The 18,354-nt window shown below is 34.7% G+C and overlaps 1 protein-coding gene across 3 annotated transcripts in view; it reads right to left on the bottom strand.

Moving 5' to 3' along the window:
• The window catches only part of LOC105226517 (uncharacterized), a 102,792-nt gene that overhangs the window by 66,702 nt on the left and 17,736 nt on the right, over positions 1–18,354 (bottom strand). For 2 of the 3 annotated variants that reach the window (XM_049459380.1, XM_049459379.1), the window contains exons 2-4: positions 4,296–4,495; positions 3,722–3,952; positions 932–1,043 (exon numbers count right to left, since the gene is read on the bottom strand). In XM_049459380.1, the coding sequence (XP_049315337.1) occupies positions 932–1,043; positions 3,722–3,952; positions 4,296–4,448 (496 nt within the window). In that variant the 5' untranslated portion in view covers positions 4,449–4,495. The remainder of the gene's footprint in view (positions 1–931; positions 1,044–3,721; positions 3,953–4,295; positions 4,496–18,354) is intronic. The other variant, XM_049459381.1, reaches the window with a different exon arrangement.

Genomic DNA, 18,354 nt, shown 5'->3' with positions numbered 1-18,354 from the left:
TAACTACGTCTGCTGTGAGGAATTTTAATTTTCTCAAAACTACCAAGCTAATCACTATAATTTACACTGTACAGCAAAGCAAAGTGTGTGTGGCTGTCAGCACTTCCTTTGCAATAGAATTAAGTTTATTAAAATTCAATCATAAAATGCTACCTTAATTTGTTATTAAAACACCAACAAAGCAAAAATCCGGCAAACGGTAGGTAAACAGAAGGGAAATGCATGCAAATGCTGAAATAAGCCCTAACTTAGATGTGTGTTTGCATGTGCGAGGTTTCCTGACAGCATTTTCAGAAATATTGTATGTATATTCATATGAGTTAAGGCAGCTGCTGACGCAACTACAATAGTTGTCTTGGGAAATATGCTAAACAATGGCATATTGTTATGAGGATACAAGTATTCCATCTTCCACTAAAGTTGTGAATTAGTTAAGGCTGCACATCCTTTAGCTACGCATGCGTGCTTAGCAAACAAATTGGAAGAAAACTGGGAAATTGATTTTAGTCTGTGAAAATGTGTATGAATTCTTTCTGGTTCTAGACTTTTATTTTATTACTACAACACGACAGTTGTTAAAGTTATTTGAAATAAAACGTTCCTAAGCTACCAAAATATAAAGGCCGATCAAAAAAGTGTTCTATTTTACAGTATTTTTGATTTTAATCACCAAAATTCTAAACAAAAAATTAAACTATGTTTGTTGCGAATCAAACATCATGAAAAAGCGGATTCTCAAATATCAATATTTGTTAAAATCAATTAGAAATCAAATAATATATATAAATACAGCGTAAACATTTATTTCATAGCAATTGCACAATACAAATTTCGCTTTCAATAAAAAATGCGCATATAACCTAAATGTGGAGATAAAAAAATAGTTCATGCAATATATTGCACACCAAACTGTTTGAACGTGTTCGCTTACTTTGCTGCAGTAAATGCGCTTCATCGCGCTGATACACCATGGGGCTGGGGCACGTTGAACTGGAGTTGGTGGAATCGATCGATTCGTCTATGTTGCAGCGCGTTATACCCGCCTGAAATAACACAAAAAAACAGTTTTTGATAAGATAAATGTTGAATAAATATTTGCGTTCGCTCATATTTTTTTATCGAATCACAAAATTGCAAAAAGTTGGAGTTATTCCAAAACTATACCACACCAGATAAATATTAGCAAAAGACTGCTCAATAAATTTCATAAATAAATTTCCAACTAAATGTTTGTAAAAGCATGGTTTTGCGCTTGAACACAGCGATTAAGAAAGCTTTGCCAAGTTATATTCACACAAATATAAAATAGAGACGGTATAATAGAACGATATAAAGGATATTTCATTACAGTCTTTAATATCTACGACAAGGGAAAGATAAGAACAAGATTCTACGATTTCAGCATAAGACTTTTTTGGCATAAGCTGATATAGGTTTTACACAAAAGAATAGACAGGCAAAGCTTATTAAATCAATTTGGCTGAATTTGGTGAACCTTGCGTACCCCATAAGAGCCATCTTCACCACTCTCTCCTATACTGTTTTTACTCTAAACCCCAGAGCATTACTTTCTAGAATATGTTTCTATATTTTCAGCTATATACTGGATAGGAGCTGAGCGTTCCGAAGAAAAAGTTGCGGGCCTACCACAGTATAATACATTTTTTGGCTTTTTTTTTTTTTTAATAGTTTCCACCAAGCTTAATACACAGATTATAGCGACCCTCCAACTTTTTACCATTTTTATAATACAATTTGTCATTTGCTTCAAAAAAGGCTTCAGTTTCGGCGATCACCTCCACATTTGAGGCAAATTTCTCCCATGCGAGCATTCTGTTGAGATTTGAGAACAGGAAAAAGTCGCTAGTAGCCAGATCTGTAGAATATGATGGTTGCGGTAACGAAATAAAGCTTATTCATGAATTTTCGCCATAGTCTTCTCTTTATGACTTTGTGACAAAGTACATTATCTTGGTGAAACAGTACTAATTTCAGGCTTGGAATTTGATGCATTCAAACGAACTGTATGTGTCTGACATGAATACCTTGAATTATCCTAACTAATTTGCGAGCATTTCAATTTAAAAAATATTTCGACAACTCCACTTATTGTCACTAGCATTCCTCAATCTGCTTTTGACACATTACCTTTAAGGGCGAACCTTCAGACTCATTTTCAATCTCCAAATCTTCGTTCACCATGCAAAGCATGCTATTATTTCAAATTACCCAACAACAACGCAAGAGCATGCTAACCCTTTATAAGTTGTTTTGTTTAGTAGCCAGTTTGGTTGCGCTTTTGTTTTTGTTGTTGCCTGTTTTAACTGTCGCATAAGTTTAGCAAATTGCTGTCATTAAATTTTAATAAAAGTCAATTTAAATTTATATAATATGCTCATCGTTCGTTACACCTACTGTCATCTGCGTGCCAGCGCACAAACGCATAAACATAAATATTTAGTGTGTTCACTCGCTCATGGTTGTGTGTGTGTGTGTGTGGCAGTGTTTCGCACACGCACTTAAGCAATCTCAGCACACTTCAATTGCTCTACTCCCGCTGCGCCGGGTAGTTATGACCTTGGGAATTGTCTGTCAAAACTTGTTAAACTTTCGCACAGCTTGCTTGAACTACCAGCACACACATACACATGCAAGTGAGGCGCACACATACATGCATAATCGTAGATGTGACTGTGTGGCAATATGTTATGCGAAAATAAACAAAACTTGGCAGTTGTTCAACAAGTTGAGACACTTTGCCGACAAACTCTTTCTATTTTGGGTCAAGCTTTGATTTAGTGGCAAGAAACTGAGAGGTTTACTTGCTACACTATATTTCGTGCCAGCAGTGAGAAATAAGTCAGCTGATTCAATTAATGAACTGAGACACAAGCTTCTCGCAGACAAAGAGATTAGTTCTCACTGTAGCCGAAAGTTTTGCATTTTGAAAGAATTTCTATTCGAACTAATAAATTTTCAGTGAATAGACAAACGAGCTCCGAAAGTTTATATCGGCTATTATATATTTCCAAAGTTTCGCTAGACAAGTGTTAACTAGACACACAATTTTCGTGTGTAATTCAATTAAAATAATGTTAATTTCTGAATTCCACTTTGATGATTTTCGATAATTGGTTCTTACTCTCAAGAAATTTAAGAACTTTGCAAATGATCCAGAGCCTATCCGTTCAGGTCAATAACAAAATTTTTTAAAGTAAAATGATAGAATAGTGAATAAATAAGAAGACTAAATTGTTTGGGTTGAGATATTGAGAGCACAGTTGAAATAAATAATTGAATTTTTCTAATAAAAAAAGGAATTGTTGCCGAACTATTTTGTCCCAAATAGGAGGAAGGAAAACAAAGCAAGCACCCTTGTTGAGACCATTCCAGCAACTAATAAAGGCTCGGCTATCCGTTTACCGATTACTCTTGGACACCTGGATCACTCGTTCACTGGAAAACTAAAGAAAATATTAAATAAAGGAAAGAGCTCTGTCCAATCTCAGTTGATAAACATGTGTTAACTCTCGAAAATTTCACGATCTGGATGGAGGTGGCGGAATCACCTCCCTGTTCCCGAAAATTAGAGTAGCGTATTAAAAAAGTTTTCCCAAAATTTGACAAGTAAAGATTTTCTTAGTCAAATACGCACATCTGTTATAAAACTAGCATTTTATTATAGTAAATGTATATGTGGTTATGGACGGTATTTACTTACCGCTATTAAACTGCTACTCACCACCGCCTTGCCGCCCTTAGTGCTGCTCGTGTTGAAATGTTCAATTACCTCCCAGTTTGACTTTTTCGGCGTCGCGGCCGAGTTCTGTTGCACCAGTTGTTGGTGTGATGTTTGTTGTGATGGCGTTTGGAGTTCCATTGTGGCCTTTGAAGCGCTAGCATGCTTCAACGAGGAAGAGCGATTAAAGAATTTGTGCTTGAGCTTCGGTTCCTCGAGAGAATAAATACAAGAATAAAGCAAAAATTAATTTCTTCAAAAGCTTTCTCTTAAAATTTCCACAAATGGAGAAAGCTTAACTGGCAAATCAACATTATTTGCAGACAAGGCCACACAGCGCTGCCACTGTTTGTCTGTCATGAGTCAAGAAGTAAGATAAAAGCGAACGTGAACGCGAACGCGAATGTCGTTGCTGTCAAGTGGAAGAGGAATCGACAAGCTCGCCAAACATTGTAAAACATATTATGTGCAGGCTTGTTAATGGTGTCTGCGCTTTGGAGTGCACTTACTGTTACAAGCGTTATATAAGTGTGTGTGTGTGTGTGTAGGTACTTACCTCTTTGCTGATGTTGCTGCTGCCAGCACTGCCACCGCGCCGCATGCCGCGCAACGACAAACGCTTGGACCAATCATTTTTCTGGCTCTCCGATGACAGCGAACGAAAGATCTGTGCCGAGGCTGCGGCAGTGGCGGTTGCGGATGTCGTCATGCTGCTGTCAAAATGGGTTGGTCGTATTCACGAAGCGACGCAGCGTCCTGAAAGTAAACGAAAGCAGAATGCTATTTTTAGCGATTGAAAGCGAATATTTAATAAAAAGATAAAAGTAGCGATTGCTTTGATGAGTGGTATGGAGTGCAGCTTAACAGTAATTCTTTCAAGATATTTATGTGAAATTACATATTTGATCCCAACAAAGCAAACCTCATAGATTGTAAGCTATTTTAACCCGTATGGTTTTGGTTACTTATACGCTGTGTACAACATAAAATTCCCAGAGTATACAGTGGTATTCACGGAAATTAGTTTGGAAATATTTTACAACAATTTTTAAGTGATTAGAAATTGCAGGTTCTACATTTTCTACAAGTTTTAGAATATAGCACATAGTTGAAGAGAAAGTCTTCCAATCATTTTCGATAAAATAAAACAGTTTTGTCATCACTTAGATTTAGAAACTAAATTTCAGTTGACTTTACGCGTAATATATGTGTAAAGTCATTTCATGATATTCGCCTTTTCTTAATCTTATCAGATCCTACACTTACTTTTTCAAAAAAAAAATGTCACTTAAACCAACACAGTACCTCGGACAATACAAGACATTTAAATATTTTGCACCAATCACCTTATCAAATCACGAAATACAACCGATTTCTGTGTCACCTTAATAAATAACATTAATTATCATTTAATTTACATCCATTAACGACATTAATTAAAGTAGTTTTGGGCCAAACATAGGTAACATGCGAGCAAAACACAAATATTCGATTACAGCAGACATTACGATTAACCGTAAATATCAATAAAAGGGAACATAAATTTTCGAAACAGCGATAACGGCATAAATTACTACACACAAGCATAAATAAGTAAGGCAACCAGAAGTCAATGCCTACGAATTGAGCGCGTATGTTGTTGCTTTTGTGTCGGTAAGCTACACATGAACACTAAAGCAAGTATGTGTGTTGTTGTTGTGTTTATACGGCACTGAAGTGCTTCTAATCTTGTTGTTCCTACACCTGTTTGTGCCGCCTAAGAAGGTTTTCCCCTGTGTGTTTGTTGTTGCGCTGAGCCAATTTAATCAATGAGCGCCAAACACGCGATTGCCAAAATAATGAGAACACAAAGCAAGTATTCGCAATCATTTTGGCAATAATGTTAAACAACACTTTATGCAAAGAAGGGAAAGACGATTGGTAACGCTTTGTACTCAAACAAAAGTTAAATATTTTATGGAGTGTTTGAAAAATTTAGAAGTGAATTCCCTTAGCACCCTTGGCGTGTTTGGTCGCTGTAAATAAATTTTCGACGGAAATAGTGGATACTTCGAATTAAAAGCGTTAAAGAGTATAAAGAAATTGAGGTAATTTTCAATGGAACAGTACACAATTATTTAATTTTTACCATAAATAATAACATACCAATTTCAAATAAATAATTATTGTTTTACACAGCATAGAAAGTCGGTAAAAATATTTTGCGATTAGTTAATTTAAAAACAAAAAAAAAGAATATTTAGCTACTCATGAAGTGCAAAAGCCCATTTATCACATGCTGTGCCTGAATGATATACGAAAACGTCTGCTTAAATACTTGTGATTTTCCACTATTGTGCACACTAAAAATATAAATGCCTTTATATGCTCATGTGCCTTCTTTTTAAGCCGTCGTGGCTTAAAACTGCTATCATATAAAATAATTGACGTTTAACATTTACGACAGGTATTCTCCCAACTATTCAATTATACAGCGCACCGACTGTGCACTTAACATACACATGTGGAAACTATAAGTACTTATCCCAGCAGGAAATCGTTGGGGTGTGGAATGCGATGCAAATATTTTTATATAAATTTATAAGTGAGTTGTTTACAAAGTGTAGAGAAATATAATGAAAAGGCGAGAATAAAATTGTATTTTTATTGCAGATTTATTTGATGAATTTATTAATTATAGTACAATTTGTATTTTTATGAGTGTTTGCTGATACATACTTAAATTCAGTATACAGTAAGGGATCATATATCTCTCTTACTACATTAACGTTTACGTGGATTTTATATGAAGTGCTTCATAATATGAATACAGTGATGGCTTCAATTTATTATCAGAGTTTCATAAACATTAAATCTATTAAAAATATGTAACGTTATTAAATCGTAAATTGTTTATATCTTCTTCTCTAATAAACAAAACCAATCGTTGATACATACTTGTCTGTTGAAGAACATATAGTACCATAATGACACTGCTGTCTACCATTTCTGGCCTAACGATGACTTTGAGTTGATACACACAAAACAATATTTTGGAAACATAATAAACTTAACGATAACAATGATAACAGTATATACTTGGAATATGTTTTAAAAAACAAAAAAAAAACAATTTTTTTTCTGGCGCTGAATTAAAAAATAAATAAATTGAAAATTTTCATGTTTTAGTTGGGACTAGAGATGTCACATCTGTATTAAATCAACATGTTCTCTGAATTTGTTGCCTACTTTCAAGCTTATCTAAAAATCTTATAAAAATCAAAGAAATCATAGAAAGATACTTAATCGAAAATCGTGTCAAAGCACCCGGGTATTAAGGGGTATAAAAATCGATACTTTATGTAACGGTAAATAGGGACAAATTTGTATCGAAATAAAATATTATATAAGTATAGATGGCGCACCTGTATGTTGCCTACTTCCTTATTTAAGTAGTCATCTGATGCGATTTTTAACGATAAATGGGCTAATAAAAGGCCCATGAGTTAATCAAATATCGTTCGGATTACAAAAATACAGAATAATTTCAAAGATATTTATATTTGCACAGAGCATATCTGTGTAATGTAAATTATATCATGGCAATGTAGTGAATTAACGCGAAGTTCTATAATCGTTGTGGCTATTAAACAGCGGAATATACCCCAGGACTACTACTAAATTTACTACAAAATATGCCAGCTCAACTGCCAGCAACAGCTCTATATGAACATAATCGAGGTATATGCATGGCTGTTTGATTGACGTTTTAATGGGGCACAAAATTGTTGGCTGTTTATTGGTTTAATATTCAGATAATATTTATGTAGCTGCTATTTGTAGTCGAACAATGCGCCTTTAGTATACTAATTCTCCTCAGCATGCATTGTTTATTATATTTTACAGCCAAGTTGCTTTACTTCTCCCACAGATAACTGTAAATTATTTATTATTACTCTCAAAGAGAACGTAGCGGCTAGTTAAGGGACGGCAGAAACAGCAGCAAAAGAGTGAAAGGAAATTAATTAAATTACTTGCAAATCGAAGCATGTTAATACTGTAATAAAATTTTTATATGTAGGCCTCATGGATAAATTCTACTCAATACAAGTGTTTGCAAATGAGCTCTATTTTTGTTCAACTGTGTGGCTAACTGCTGATAGTTTAGTGTTCTTCATCAAATTTATCATTCTTTCCAGTTTCATAATACTAAAGTTAAGGTCATAACAATAATAATTATTTTAATAATTACTTTTGATTTGCTAACGAAAAAATACGCCAAAAGGAAGACTCAATGCCATATTTGGGCTGATCTGACCACAATAAATTCAAATTAAATAATTTAGCTACTAGACTAGTAAAGACAAAAAAACTAATATTTCGTAAGTGAAATAATTGCATCAACCCCTTCGGACACCTATTTTTCGTATGTTTAGGGATAAAAAACTTCTCTTATTCTCAAAGTTTGTTTCATTTATAAATTAATTATTAAGTGTCAAGCCCCACGGTGCGCACAGTGTGCTGTCGCAATCGCCTCAAGCTTCATTACATCCTCTGTTGTGCAGAAATCTAATTTCATTGGCAAAATATTGCACTGTCTCACAATAAATAAGTTTTCATTTGCCTTTGATTCACTGAATTTTCTTCTTGTTTTCCTTTTATTATTTCTCCACTACCCAATTTTTGCTTCTCCATTTACCGCTTCGGCGCGCAGTTCAACCTTCAACCTTCATCCTTCATCTGTTAGCTGTTTCTGACTTTAGCAAAAAACAAGGATATTTGCTCATAACTGTAAGTACCTTTTCCTTGCTATCAAACGGAAAAACAACTAAAACAAAGGAGTTGATGACGGCACAATAAAAAGTGTTGACAAGGAGCAGCTAATGTTGCTGCATTTGTTCTTGTTCACTGCAGTTTTCTACTACTCCCTTCCTTCTGCTGTTTACAGCTTTTCGTTGATAAGCTTTAGGTTAAAATTGTAAAGCTATGACAGCTTTGTTCACTTTAAGATTTGTACATCTATTATTAAAATACAACTCAACTCGAAGAACAATCTGGCGATGAAAGGAGAAGGATATATGATCCTTAAAGATTTTAGAATTATTTATTTTATTTAGCACATATCTTTTCTCCTTCCTTTAATTCTTCCACTCTTGATATTATTAGCAATTGAAATGATTTTAAATCCCCCTAAAGAACTGCCGTTTTCCTAGTCAGAAAGTCACAAAAATGTATCACAAAAATGTATCAGTTTCGGACGGGGTTTCAACAAACTATCTAATCTGAGCAAGCTCTCAAGACACTCGGCTACTGCGGTTGCATAACTTAACCTTATTCGAAACCTTTAACTTTTTAAAGTTATATTCCAAATCTTCATATATTAACAATACAATATTTGGCTTCAGTCTTCTTAATATAAGTGATCCCAGCTTGGCACAATAATCTCTGTTGAGATCAACTAGTAGAGTAGTAGAAACAGTCTACAAATCCAAGCTTTAAATTTAACACAAGGTGTGAACAAAGTTAATACATTAAAAATCTATTTTAAAATTCTACACATTTAAGCCTCAATTCACCTGTGTATCATACACATATGACTACCACCGACACTAAACATACACACATTTCTTGCAACGAAACAACAAATATCGACAAAACGAAAATATTTTCGCGAATATATGAAACTGCTGACAGGAAAACGAAAATATTTCTGTTTTAAGCGGAAATTTGTTTACAAAAACTATGTGCATACATAAATCATGCGAGAAGATAAAAAAGAACCATTCCACTAGCAACGCTCGTTCATTCAAATAAGCATTAAAATCAATTGTTAGCGGCAAATAATCATAAAAATTCAGAACAACCAAATGAGAGCGGGCAAAATCGTTCAATGAATTTTCACAATGAAAATTCGGGCAGAACTTTAATACTCGCCTTCATTTCATTGCATTTTCATACGATACGATTTCCTATCTTTATATATATATACTAAATAGTATATGTGTGTAATAAACGCAACACAATTCAAAAAGAATCCATGTAGAAGAAGAAAGAGTGGATTTCCGAGTAACGCCGTGCTACTGGCGCAAGGTCAGGTGTTGTAGGCAAAATGGCAGTGCTGTAAACGATCCAAGAAGAAAGAAGTTTCTGAAATGAAAATTTTAAGCCGTGGCCGGATGAGCGCGATATAACAAAGCAGAAGGGCTGCTGAAAATTCCAGCAACAAATCGTTAAGGATTTTCGAAGATTTTGCTGTCAAAAAGCGGCTTTGCAAAGCACAAAAATAGAAATACTCAGACGGCTTAGTTTCTGCGCAAGTGAACGAAAAGTTCGTTGTAAACAAAGAACAATATCTAAATATATATGTATATATGTATATCTGGGTTAATGTCTGTGTTCTGTTACTGACACTTGTCGCAACTGCCTATTAAGTTATTCAATAAATTTGTCAGTGGGTTTTTACGAATATATACGTGTGCTTATGCTATAAGTATGATTGCGTCGTCGTCCAAAATATTGATAATTTTTGAAGATTAAAGCGGATACTTTTAGCCGATTTGATTTTCGTTGCTGAAATAATAAGATTATGGTTCCGAGAGTTTTGAATGTGAAATGAAGAGCTTACTTAGTAAACACACTCCTGTGGAAAGGGCGGAGATAAATTTGTTAATTTTAAATAAAGCCTTCACAACTGAAGATTGAACAAAAGAAACCAGGTTCAATATCATTCAATCAATAAATATAATCATACCTATGTTGTACTGTGCTTTTTGGATTTTTCCATATTTCAAATTTGACCTAGTGTGTGTTTGCATTAAGCTTTCTACAGTAAAATTCAGTTCAATACAAGTCATAGCCCCCAACGTGTCTAGAGTTTCAATTAAAATTGCTATGCATACACAGACATTATTCACGCTAAAGACGAAAAAAAAGTTTGATTGTATGAAAGCTGCACGAAAATCAATATTTCTGCTTAATTTAAGGCATTGTTTTTCTCATTTTCTCTGCTCATTTACCATAACATTGAGTAGCCGAAGCAAATTGCCACTGGGCGCTGTGCCAAGTGAGCAGCAAGCCAGCACACTTAACATTGAACTTACAGAAGGTGAAAAATTGATCACGCGCACACACACAAGAGCACATGCAAACTATACCCAGTTGCACTATTACAATGTGCGGCAGTTCAATATACTATATGATATATGCACTGAAAACCATCGCTAAGGAAAGCCTCATTCAAACATATACAAACACATGTGTAAGCATGTATTTTGTGATGTCAGAAAGCGCCTTAAATTGCCCTGACACCTGAACAAAACTGATTAACTTTTGTTGCTGATGCAGCTTTCGACGTCAGCCATTTACCACCACAGGCATGCAGACCTACAAACATATGACTATTAAGTAGATATATGCCGGCATATGAATGCATAAACGTAAGGCAATACAACAACAATTCAGATAGTTCGCCTTTTCTGCACCAGCCTTCCGTATAGTATATTCACACATTCAAGTGGAATTCTCGCACACTTGCAGACGTTCACTGCTTGTTAAGTCATGACCAACAGAGCGTATGAGCAACAAATATAGATGCGGATACGGGTTAGAAGGAAGTGAAATCGATATGAAAAATAATGAATGTGATTTATTGCGCTTATTAATGCAATAGAGAATGATAACACAACAAGCAGATGATTTATTGACTACTGTGCAGTATTTTTATAAGATAATAAACTTAAAATATTAGGCCTGGATGGTGCTATATTTATTAATAAAAGCGGCATAATTAAGCACAAATTACTTTTAGTTGAAGATATTTGGTATATCATTAGTTTATTTATTTATCAGTAAGACTATTTTTAAAAGTATTTCATCTTGTGATGCTCATACTACAAAATGGCTTTATTATTGGCTGCATCACAATTGTAAACAAGCAGCCTACATTTAGGCATATTTTAGCGAAGTCATAAACCATACTAATTAGAACTAAGTATACATTTAGGCAAGAAAAGAGGATTTTTTATTTACATATATACTGAATCATATTTAATTTTTTTATTTGGAAAAATTAATCAATAAAAATTTTCGTGAAACTATCTTGTCAAATAAAAAAGTCTTCGGTACAGGAACTTAGTTTTGATCGATCAGTTTGTATAACTAATATCGGCGGTTTCGACAAAAGAGCGGCTTTCTTGGTAAAAAAGAATGTCTCCGAAATTACAGATTGATATCTCAGACAGACGGACATGACAATGAAATCAGCTCATCAAGTTGATCACTTATGTATATACTTTAAGCTCCACCGTTTCCTTCTAAAATGTTTAATCACAGTCAATATGTTCGCACTTCAAGAAAACTTGCACATATTACTTTTGTTTCACCATAAGCAGCTCTGGGATATACTGCACTGATTGAAATTTTTATGTAATATACCATTAATGACAATGACAATACATTCATAATTAAAGCTAATTACACACTTTTCCTTTCCTACATACTAACAGACCTCTTTTCATATTTGTTTCACACAAAAAACAACACAAAAGCTGGGAGAAAATTCAATCCAATTAACAACACACTTCATGATTTCATTTATATCAATTCGATTAAATCAATAAGAGAAATTATTGTGGGAATTGTTTTGCTAATGCCCATGGCGGCAAAGAATTTTCGCTTCGAGAAAATGTTGCCCAAAGCAAATCATTAAATCTTATAAATAAACAGGAATGAATAATCACACACACATATATATAAACTAAACAAGCATGAATACTAGTTTACTAAAGGTTTTGGTCATTTTTCATGCTCTGCTCTTCCCTCTTGCTTCTTCCAATTAATTCCGCTTTTTCTCACTTTCGATTGCATAAACAAACCCCGGCATACAGAAGCGTGAGTAGTCCTCTGCGGAAGAGAGGAAAAAATAGAATAATTGTTTTGCTGAATATTTTTTGCTTGCGGCCAAATGATTTTTTTTTTTTCGAAATTAATCATTCAACCACTGGTTTTTTCCTTCTCACGCGCTGCTGCTCTTCCTCTTGTTGCCACTTTTTGTCGAAAGCTTAAGAAAAAGTTTATTGCAATTAAACAAATTTGGTTCACACGAGTATTTGTTGACCATTGTTTGGCTCAAGGAAAGAAAATATCTGTTTTGTGTCTTCTTTCCAAACTTTTTCTTTCTCTCAAACTTTTTGGGTGTGCTTGTAAGTGTTATTTGTGTAGTCTCAGTTTATCATTTAGTCTTTTCTTCACTTGTTGGCGCTTTTCCTTTCTTATATGTAAATCCGCTTGCAAGAGCGCCCATTAATCGCAATCTTCCGTTCGTAAATCTTTAAGTAAGTGCAGGCTCCCGTTTGCTTATAAAGTGTGGAGGCTTTGCATAAACATGCCACATAAATCTGTTCTTATGTACGTATGTATGTATATTATTATGTTTATTCATTTTGATGCTCCAAATAAAGCTATTTAAATTTCCAGCATCAAAATGCTTAAATCAATATATTTGTATTTGTACGTATTTTGGATTCTACCAACTTAATAAAAATTCTTGCAACACAAATGCCTCTAGTTTCATTCATTCACTATTTAATTTTCGAAAGCGTACAATTTGCTTGCCAATTTTTTGAAATTTGATCCGCTTATGAAATCATTTTAAATCGCATTATTTCAATGTAAATTAAATTTAATAGAGCTTCACAACAAATATTAATGAATTAGCACTCTATTTTCATAATATTATTTAAAATATAAATAGTGAGCTCCAGTTCTTATAAAACCCTTTTTTAGAAGGATTTTGTATATTGCTTAGAGCCTGCCAATTTATAGTTAAGACGCTCACCAATACTCAAAAATTTTATTACCGAATTTGTGAAGTTTTTCAAAATTGATGTTAACATAACGAATATATTGAAAAAATGTTCCATTCTGTTTAATATATGCCTATACATTCCAATCATATACTCATACCTCGGACAGGGTACATTAAGTTTGCCACGAAGTAACACCCATAAGAACACATCGTAGGTCATATAATCTATATACATACAGATACAAGGTGTGTTCCAAAGTAATTTTTAATCTAGCGCCCCCTGGTGGCGCCATCTATATGTCGATTAGTTCGATAGAATAGAATCTGCTATCTTCATCGACTGTCAAGTGAGGATTTCATGACATTTCATTGATTGGAAGTGAAGTTATTGCATTTTAAGCGTCAGTATGTTTTTGTTATTGATGCGAAAATGAGCTTCGAACAAACAGCCAACATTAAATTTTGTTTTAAAATTGGTAAAACTTTTACCGAAACGTTTCAATTGATGAAACAAGTTTATGGCGATGGTTGCCTATACTAGCAGAGCGCACGAGTGGTTTCAACGATTTCAAAGTGGTCGTGAGGACATAAGTGATGTTCAACATGTGGGCCAATCAAAATCCGTGGTCATCGGAAATTCCATCGAAACTGTGCGTGAATTCATCAAAAATCAGCCGAAATCATCATTGAAACTCAAATTCACCTGGCCAAAACGTTAATGCGATACACTTCCTTGGCGGTTTGAAGCGTTTGGTGCGCCGTATTCGACCCGAATTTCGCGAAGATGAAAGTTGGCGTTTGTTGCACGATAATGCGCCGTCTCATCGATCGACGCTTGTGACAGATTATTTGACCAAAAATCACATTTTAACCATTAAACACTCCCCGTATTCACCTGGTAAGGCACCGCGCGACTTCTTCCTTTTCGGGAAAATGCATTTAACCATGAAAAGAAAGCGTTATGCAGACGTAGAGGCTATTCAAAAGGCTTGCACCGGCATACTGGCAGCCATACCGACCAACGAGCTAAAACACTCGTTCGACATGCTTTTGGACTGTGCGAAAAGCTGTATTGAAGCAAAAGGAGACTATTTCGAATATAATAAATTGCTTTTGCCGAAAAAACCATTTGTTCTGTCTTTGTTTAAGTCCTGTTTACTTTAGAATACACCTTGTATGTATATAAATGATCAGTTTGACGAACTAAGGTGAATTAGCCATTTCCGGCTGTCCATCTGTATACCAATCGAACTGGTCTTGGGTTTTTCCTTACAAGGAAACCTACTTCATTTAACAAGACAGCTTCACAAAATTTGGCTTGAAGTAATGAGCAAGGAAAAGCTTTAATATCCGAAATAACATAACTGGTTATACAGACTTTCCTATCAAAATCTTTTAATAGATATAGACCTTATGCTTTCGATGAGTTATGAATTAGGATAACACAAGCTAATTTTATGCTTTTACAAGTATTTTCTGAAATATTAAATATAATTTGCAAAAGAAACATATTTTCTGTTCAACACTTTGTTTGTTGTATTGAATAATTCAACTTAAAATCAGCAATGAAAAGGCAAAGTGAACGAAAATAGATGCTGCAATTCACCTCAGAAGAATGGCAAATATTTGGCTAAGAAAATCTCAAACATCCAAAACACAAAGGCGAAACTCAGCAATCGATTTAACATAACACTTTAAGCTGCTTAACGCAATCCACTTGTTCAAGCAGCACGAGATACAAAATAATAGGCAAGTATTATATATAAATAACGAAAATGTGCAACTAAACACTTAACGGACGAAACTTGGCCGTTATAATAAATATGTATGCATTTTTTGAGAATTAAATTAAATTCAGTTTAATTCACTTCACAAACAATTTATGCCAGTCACAAGCGAATTAAAGCGAAGTATTTTCATATCCAACAACACAAACATCGAATGACCTATGCAATGCTCGAAGCGACTAACGGTGTTGGCAGACAGACAGGCGAGCAGATGAGTATAACTTTCGTAAGTTTATTTTATATCGCCAGTTCGCCCAAAAACAATAACAAAAGGCGGCGTGTAATAACAATGAAATAATGACACTCACTTTTCACCTTTTATTAAGTGGCTGTTTGCAGGCATTTAATGAAAATTTGTGTTTACAACATAACACAACAACAACGATAAAAACACAGCTGTCAAAAAACAATTTAATCAGCCAGACAGGGGCGAAAAAGCCAAGCAGAATCACACAGGTGCCACCCCCTAAACGGCATACACACACACATATCTGCGATGGGACAAAAAGAATCGGGTTTCATGTTGGAATATAATCGGGGGCATTTCTCATGCACATGTTCTTAATGAAACTCACAATCAGCTTATAATATACTATATGCGTGTTTGTTGTTTTTGTTCCTAACATTTATTTGTGCCTACCATGAACTCGAAAACATAACCTCGCATTATTTCACCGTTACAGTAGTTACCACAGAAGCCGAGTGAAAGCAGAAGTTATGCTTGCTATACACATACATATATGTAGATATGTATGAATCTGTGTATGTATTTACATTTATTTATACACATATTTTCTTGTTTTGTTTTACCGTACTCTTTTAACGTAAATTAGGTTATTAATCACTGTCAGCGCACTTCGAATGTTTGTTTGTTGTTTACCCTCAATAGTTGTAGCTAAACGCTCGTACAAAAATACACATGAACGCAAAATGTGCGTAAATACATAAATATGTCAGCAATTACCGAAAATTCCAAATATGCTTCAACAACAACAACAACTACCCGTTCGGAATCTTTGAAGTTTAAGGAAAAATAAATTAATTACCGTTATTTTACTTGAAATTAAACATATTTTAGCGCTGTGAGACGACTGTTTCATTGAGAGAGCACTTTGTAACATAGCTATCTCTTTCAGTGATTGCCTAAACAGATGTTATTAACAGAGGTGAAATAATAGTAGAGCACCAGATTTTATTTTTCATTTCAAAAGAAATAAAACCCGATGATGTCGACATACTATAATACGCAGCAAACGGTAAATTTTTGGTGATTCAGTTAAGCTTCCTGAAGCACACGAGGACTTGACTTACTCCAATATCGACAATTTGTTTGCTGATGAAGCCATTAAGCCAGAGATAGGATAGATAAGCCATAACTAAAGGGGATCCATTTCGAGATTCCCTATTTTTTTTTTAAGAAAAAACACAGAACTCCCGCATTTTATGGGGAATATTTACTATTTTTCAAAAGAACATTATTTGGCATTTATTTTTTTAAGAAATATGAACTGATGATTCCACCGGCACACAAACCACCCCAAACCGTTGTTTTTTTTTTCTTGATAAAGGGAAGCGATTGAATCTTTTCAGGTTGCTTTTCGTCCCAAATGCGGCAATTTTGCTTGTTTACATACCCATTGAGCCAGAAATGGGAATCATCGTTGAAAAAAATTTGGCTCGAAAACGTGGGATCATCTTAGAACTTTTTAAGAGCCCATAGAACGAAGCGATATCGCTTGGAAGGGTCTTGCGACTTTAATTCTTGCACAAATTGTTTTTTGTACGCTTTCAATTTAAGATAAAATGCGCCAAGTCCTTCCATACGTCAGTCCAAATTGTTGTCAACGGCGTCGAATCGACTCTCCACGGTCTTTGTGTACACTGTCAGCTACGGTAGCTATATTTTCTTCTCTGCGTGCTCGACGTGGTCCACTCAGTCGAAAATTATCCAATAATGAATGCTGGGCCTCAAGAAAGGTGATGGTGTTGCGAAAAGTAATAATAGTTCAGTAGGCCGAATAGGTTGACCCTAAGTTGAGCGAAGCTCGCGAAACACATTCTTTACAGAACGTGAATTTTCGTAATAAAATTGAAGGATTTGCAAACGTTGTTCAGGCGTAAATGACAGCTTGACACGACCAACGCATGATCTGTCAAATAAAGGCTTTTGAAAAACGCACATCTACTTGGATCACCGGTTATAACACATATACAAGATGTATAAAAGTAAACTCTTGGTCACGAATTTTTAAGGGTCTGTTAAAGCATTTACTATTAAGTATTCAAATTTTGAACTAAGAAAAAGTCTCCTATATGTATGCAAATACTGCGATTTAATCACACGGGGCGTATAAGCAACATTTTTTCATGAAATTTATATACACATAAAAATCTATTGAAAGCTGCTTAAATGAAAATTAAACAGCAGCAGAAAACATCAGTAGATACTAAAGTAGCTACTAAAGTAGCTACAGCAACGAAATGCCAGCACATTTAAACACACGCATACACATACAGACATGTGCATTCGTTTAAGCTCCCCATCCCCTGGTAAATAATCATTTTAATGAGGCTAATGGCGGTGTAAACACAGCCACCCACCCACTACACCATGTGCGCACTAACAAAATAAATTATCAAATAAACAACAACAATAACGCAACATTGCAAGATTGCCAAGTAAACGGGCATATAACAGAAGTGACAATAATAAAATAAAATATCTACAATGACAGTTACACGCAGTCAAGCAAACAGCGCTGAAAGGCAATGAAATGATATAAAATAATTCAAATTGGTGATAAGCAGATTAACTACCGCAATATGGGCAGAAAAGTGAAATGTGAAATGCGGCACACAGGAAGCGCCATGAAATATCGGGTGGGGTGCACATTTCTCAATAAATGGCTGACAATAAAAATAACGAAGCTAATGACCGCCGATAACATCAACATAAATTATATTGCCTAACACTTGGCAGCAAGGCATGGCAACACATTACGTGAAAGCATCAGCTAAGCAACAAAGTGAATTCCCCGAATGAA

Source organism: Bactrocera dorsalis, chromosome 5, assembly GCF_023373825.1.
Source record: "Bactrocera dorsalis isolate Fly_Bdor chromosome 5, ASM2337382v1, whole genome shotgun sequence".
In the NCBI taxonomy this organism is placed as follows: domain Eukaryota; kingdom Metazoa; phylum Arthropoda; class Insecta; order Diptera; family Tephritidae; genus Bactrocera; species Bactrocera dorsalis.
The sequence above is the reverse complement of the archived record's forward strand: the minus strand, read 5'-3'. Positions and strand labels throughout refer to the sequence as shown.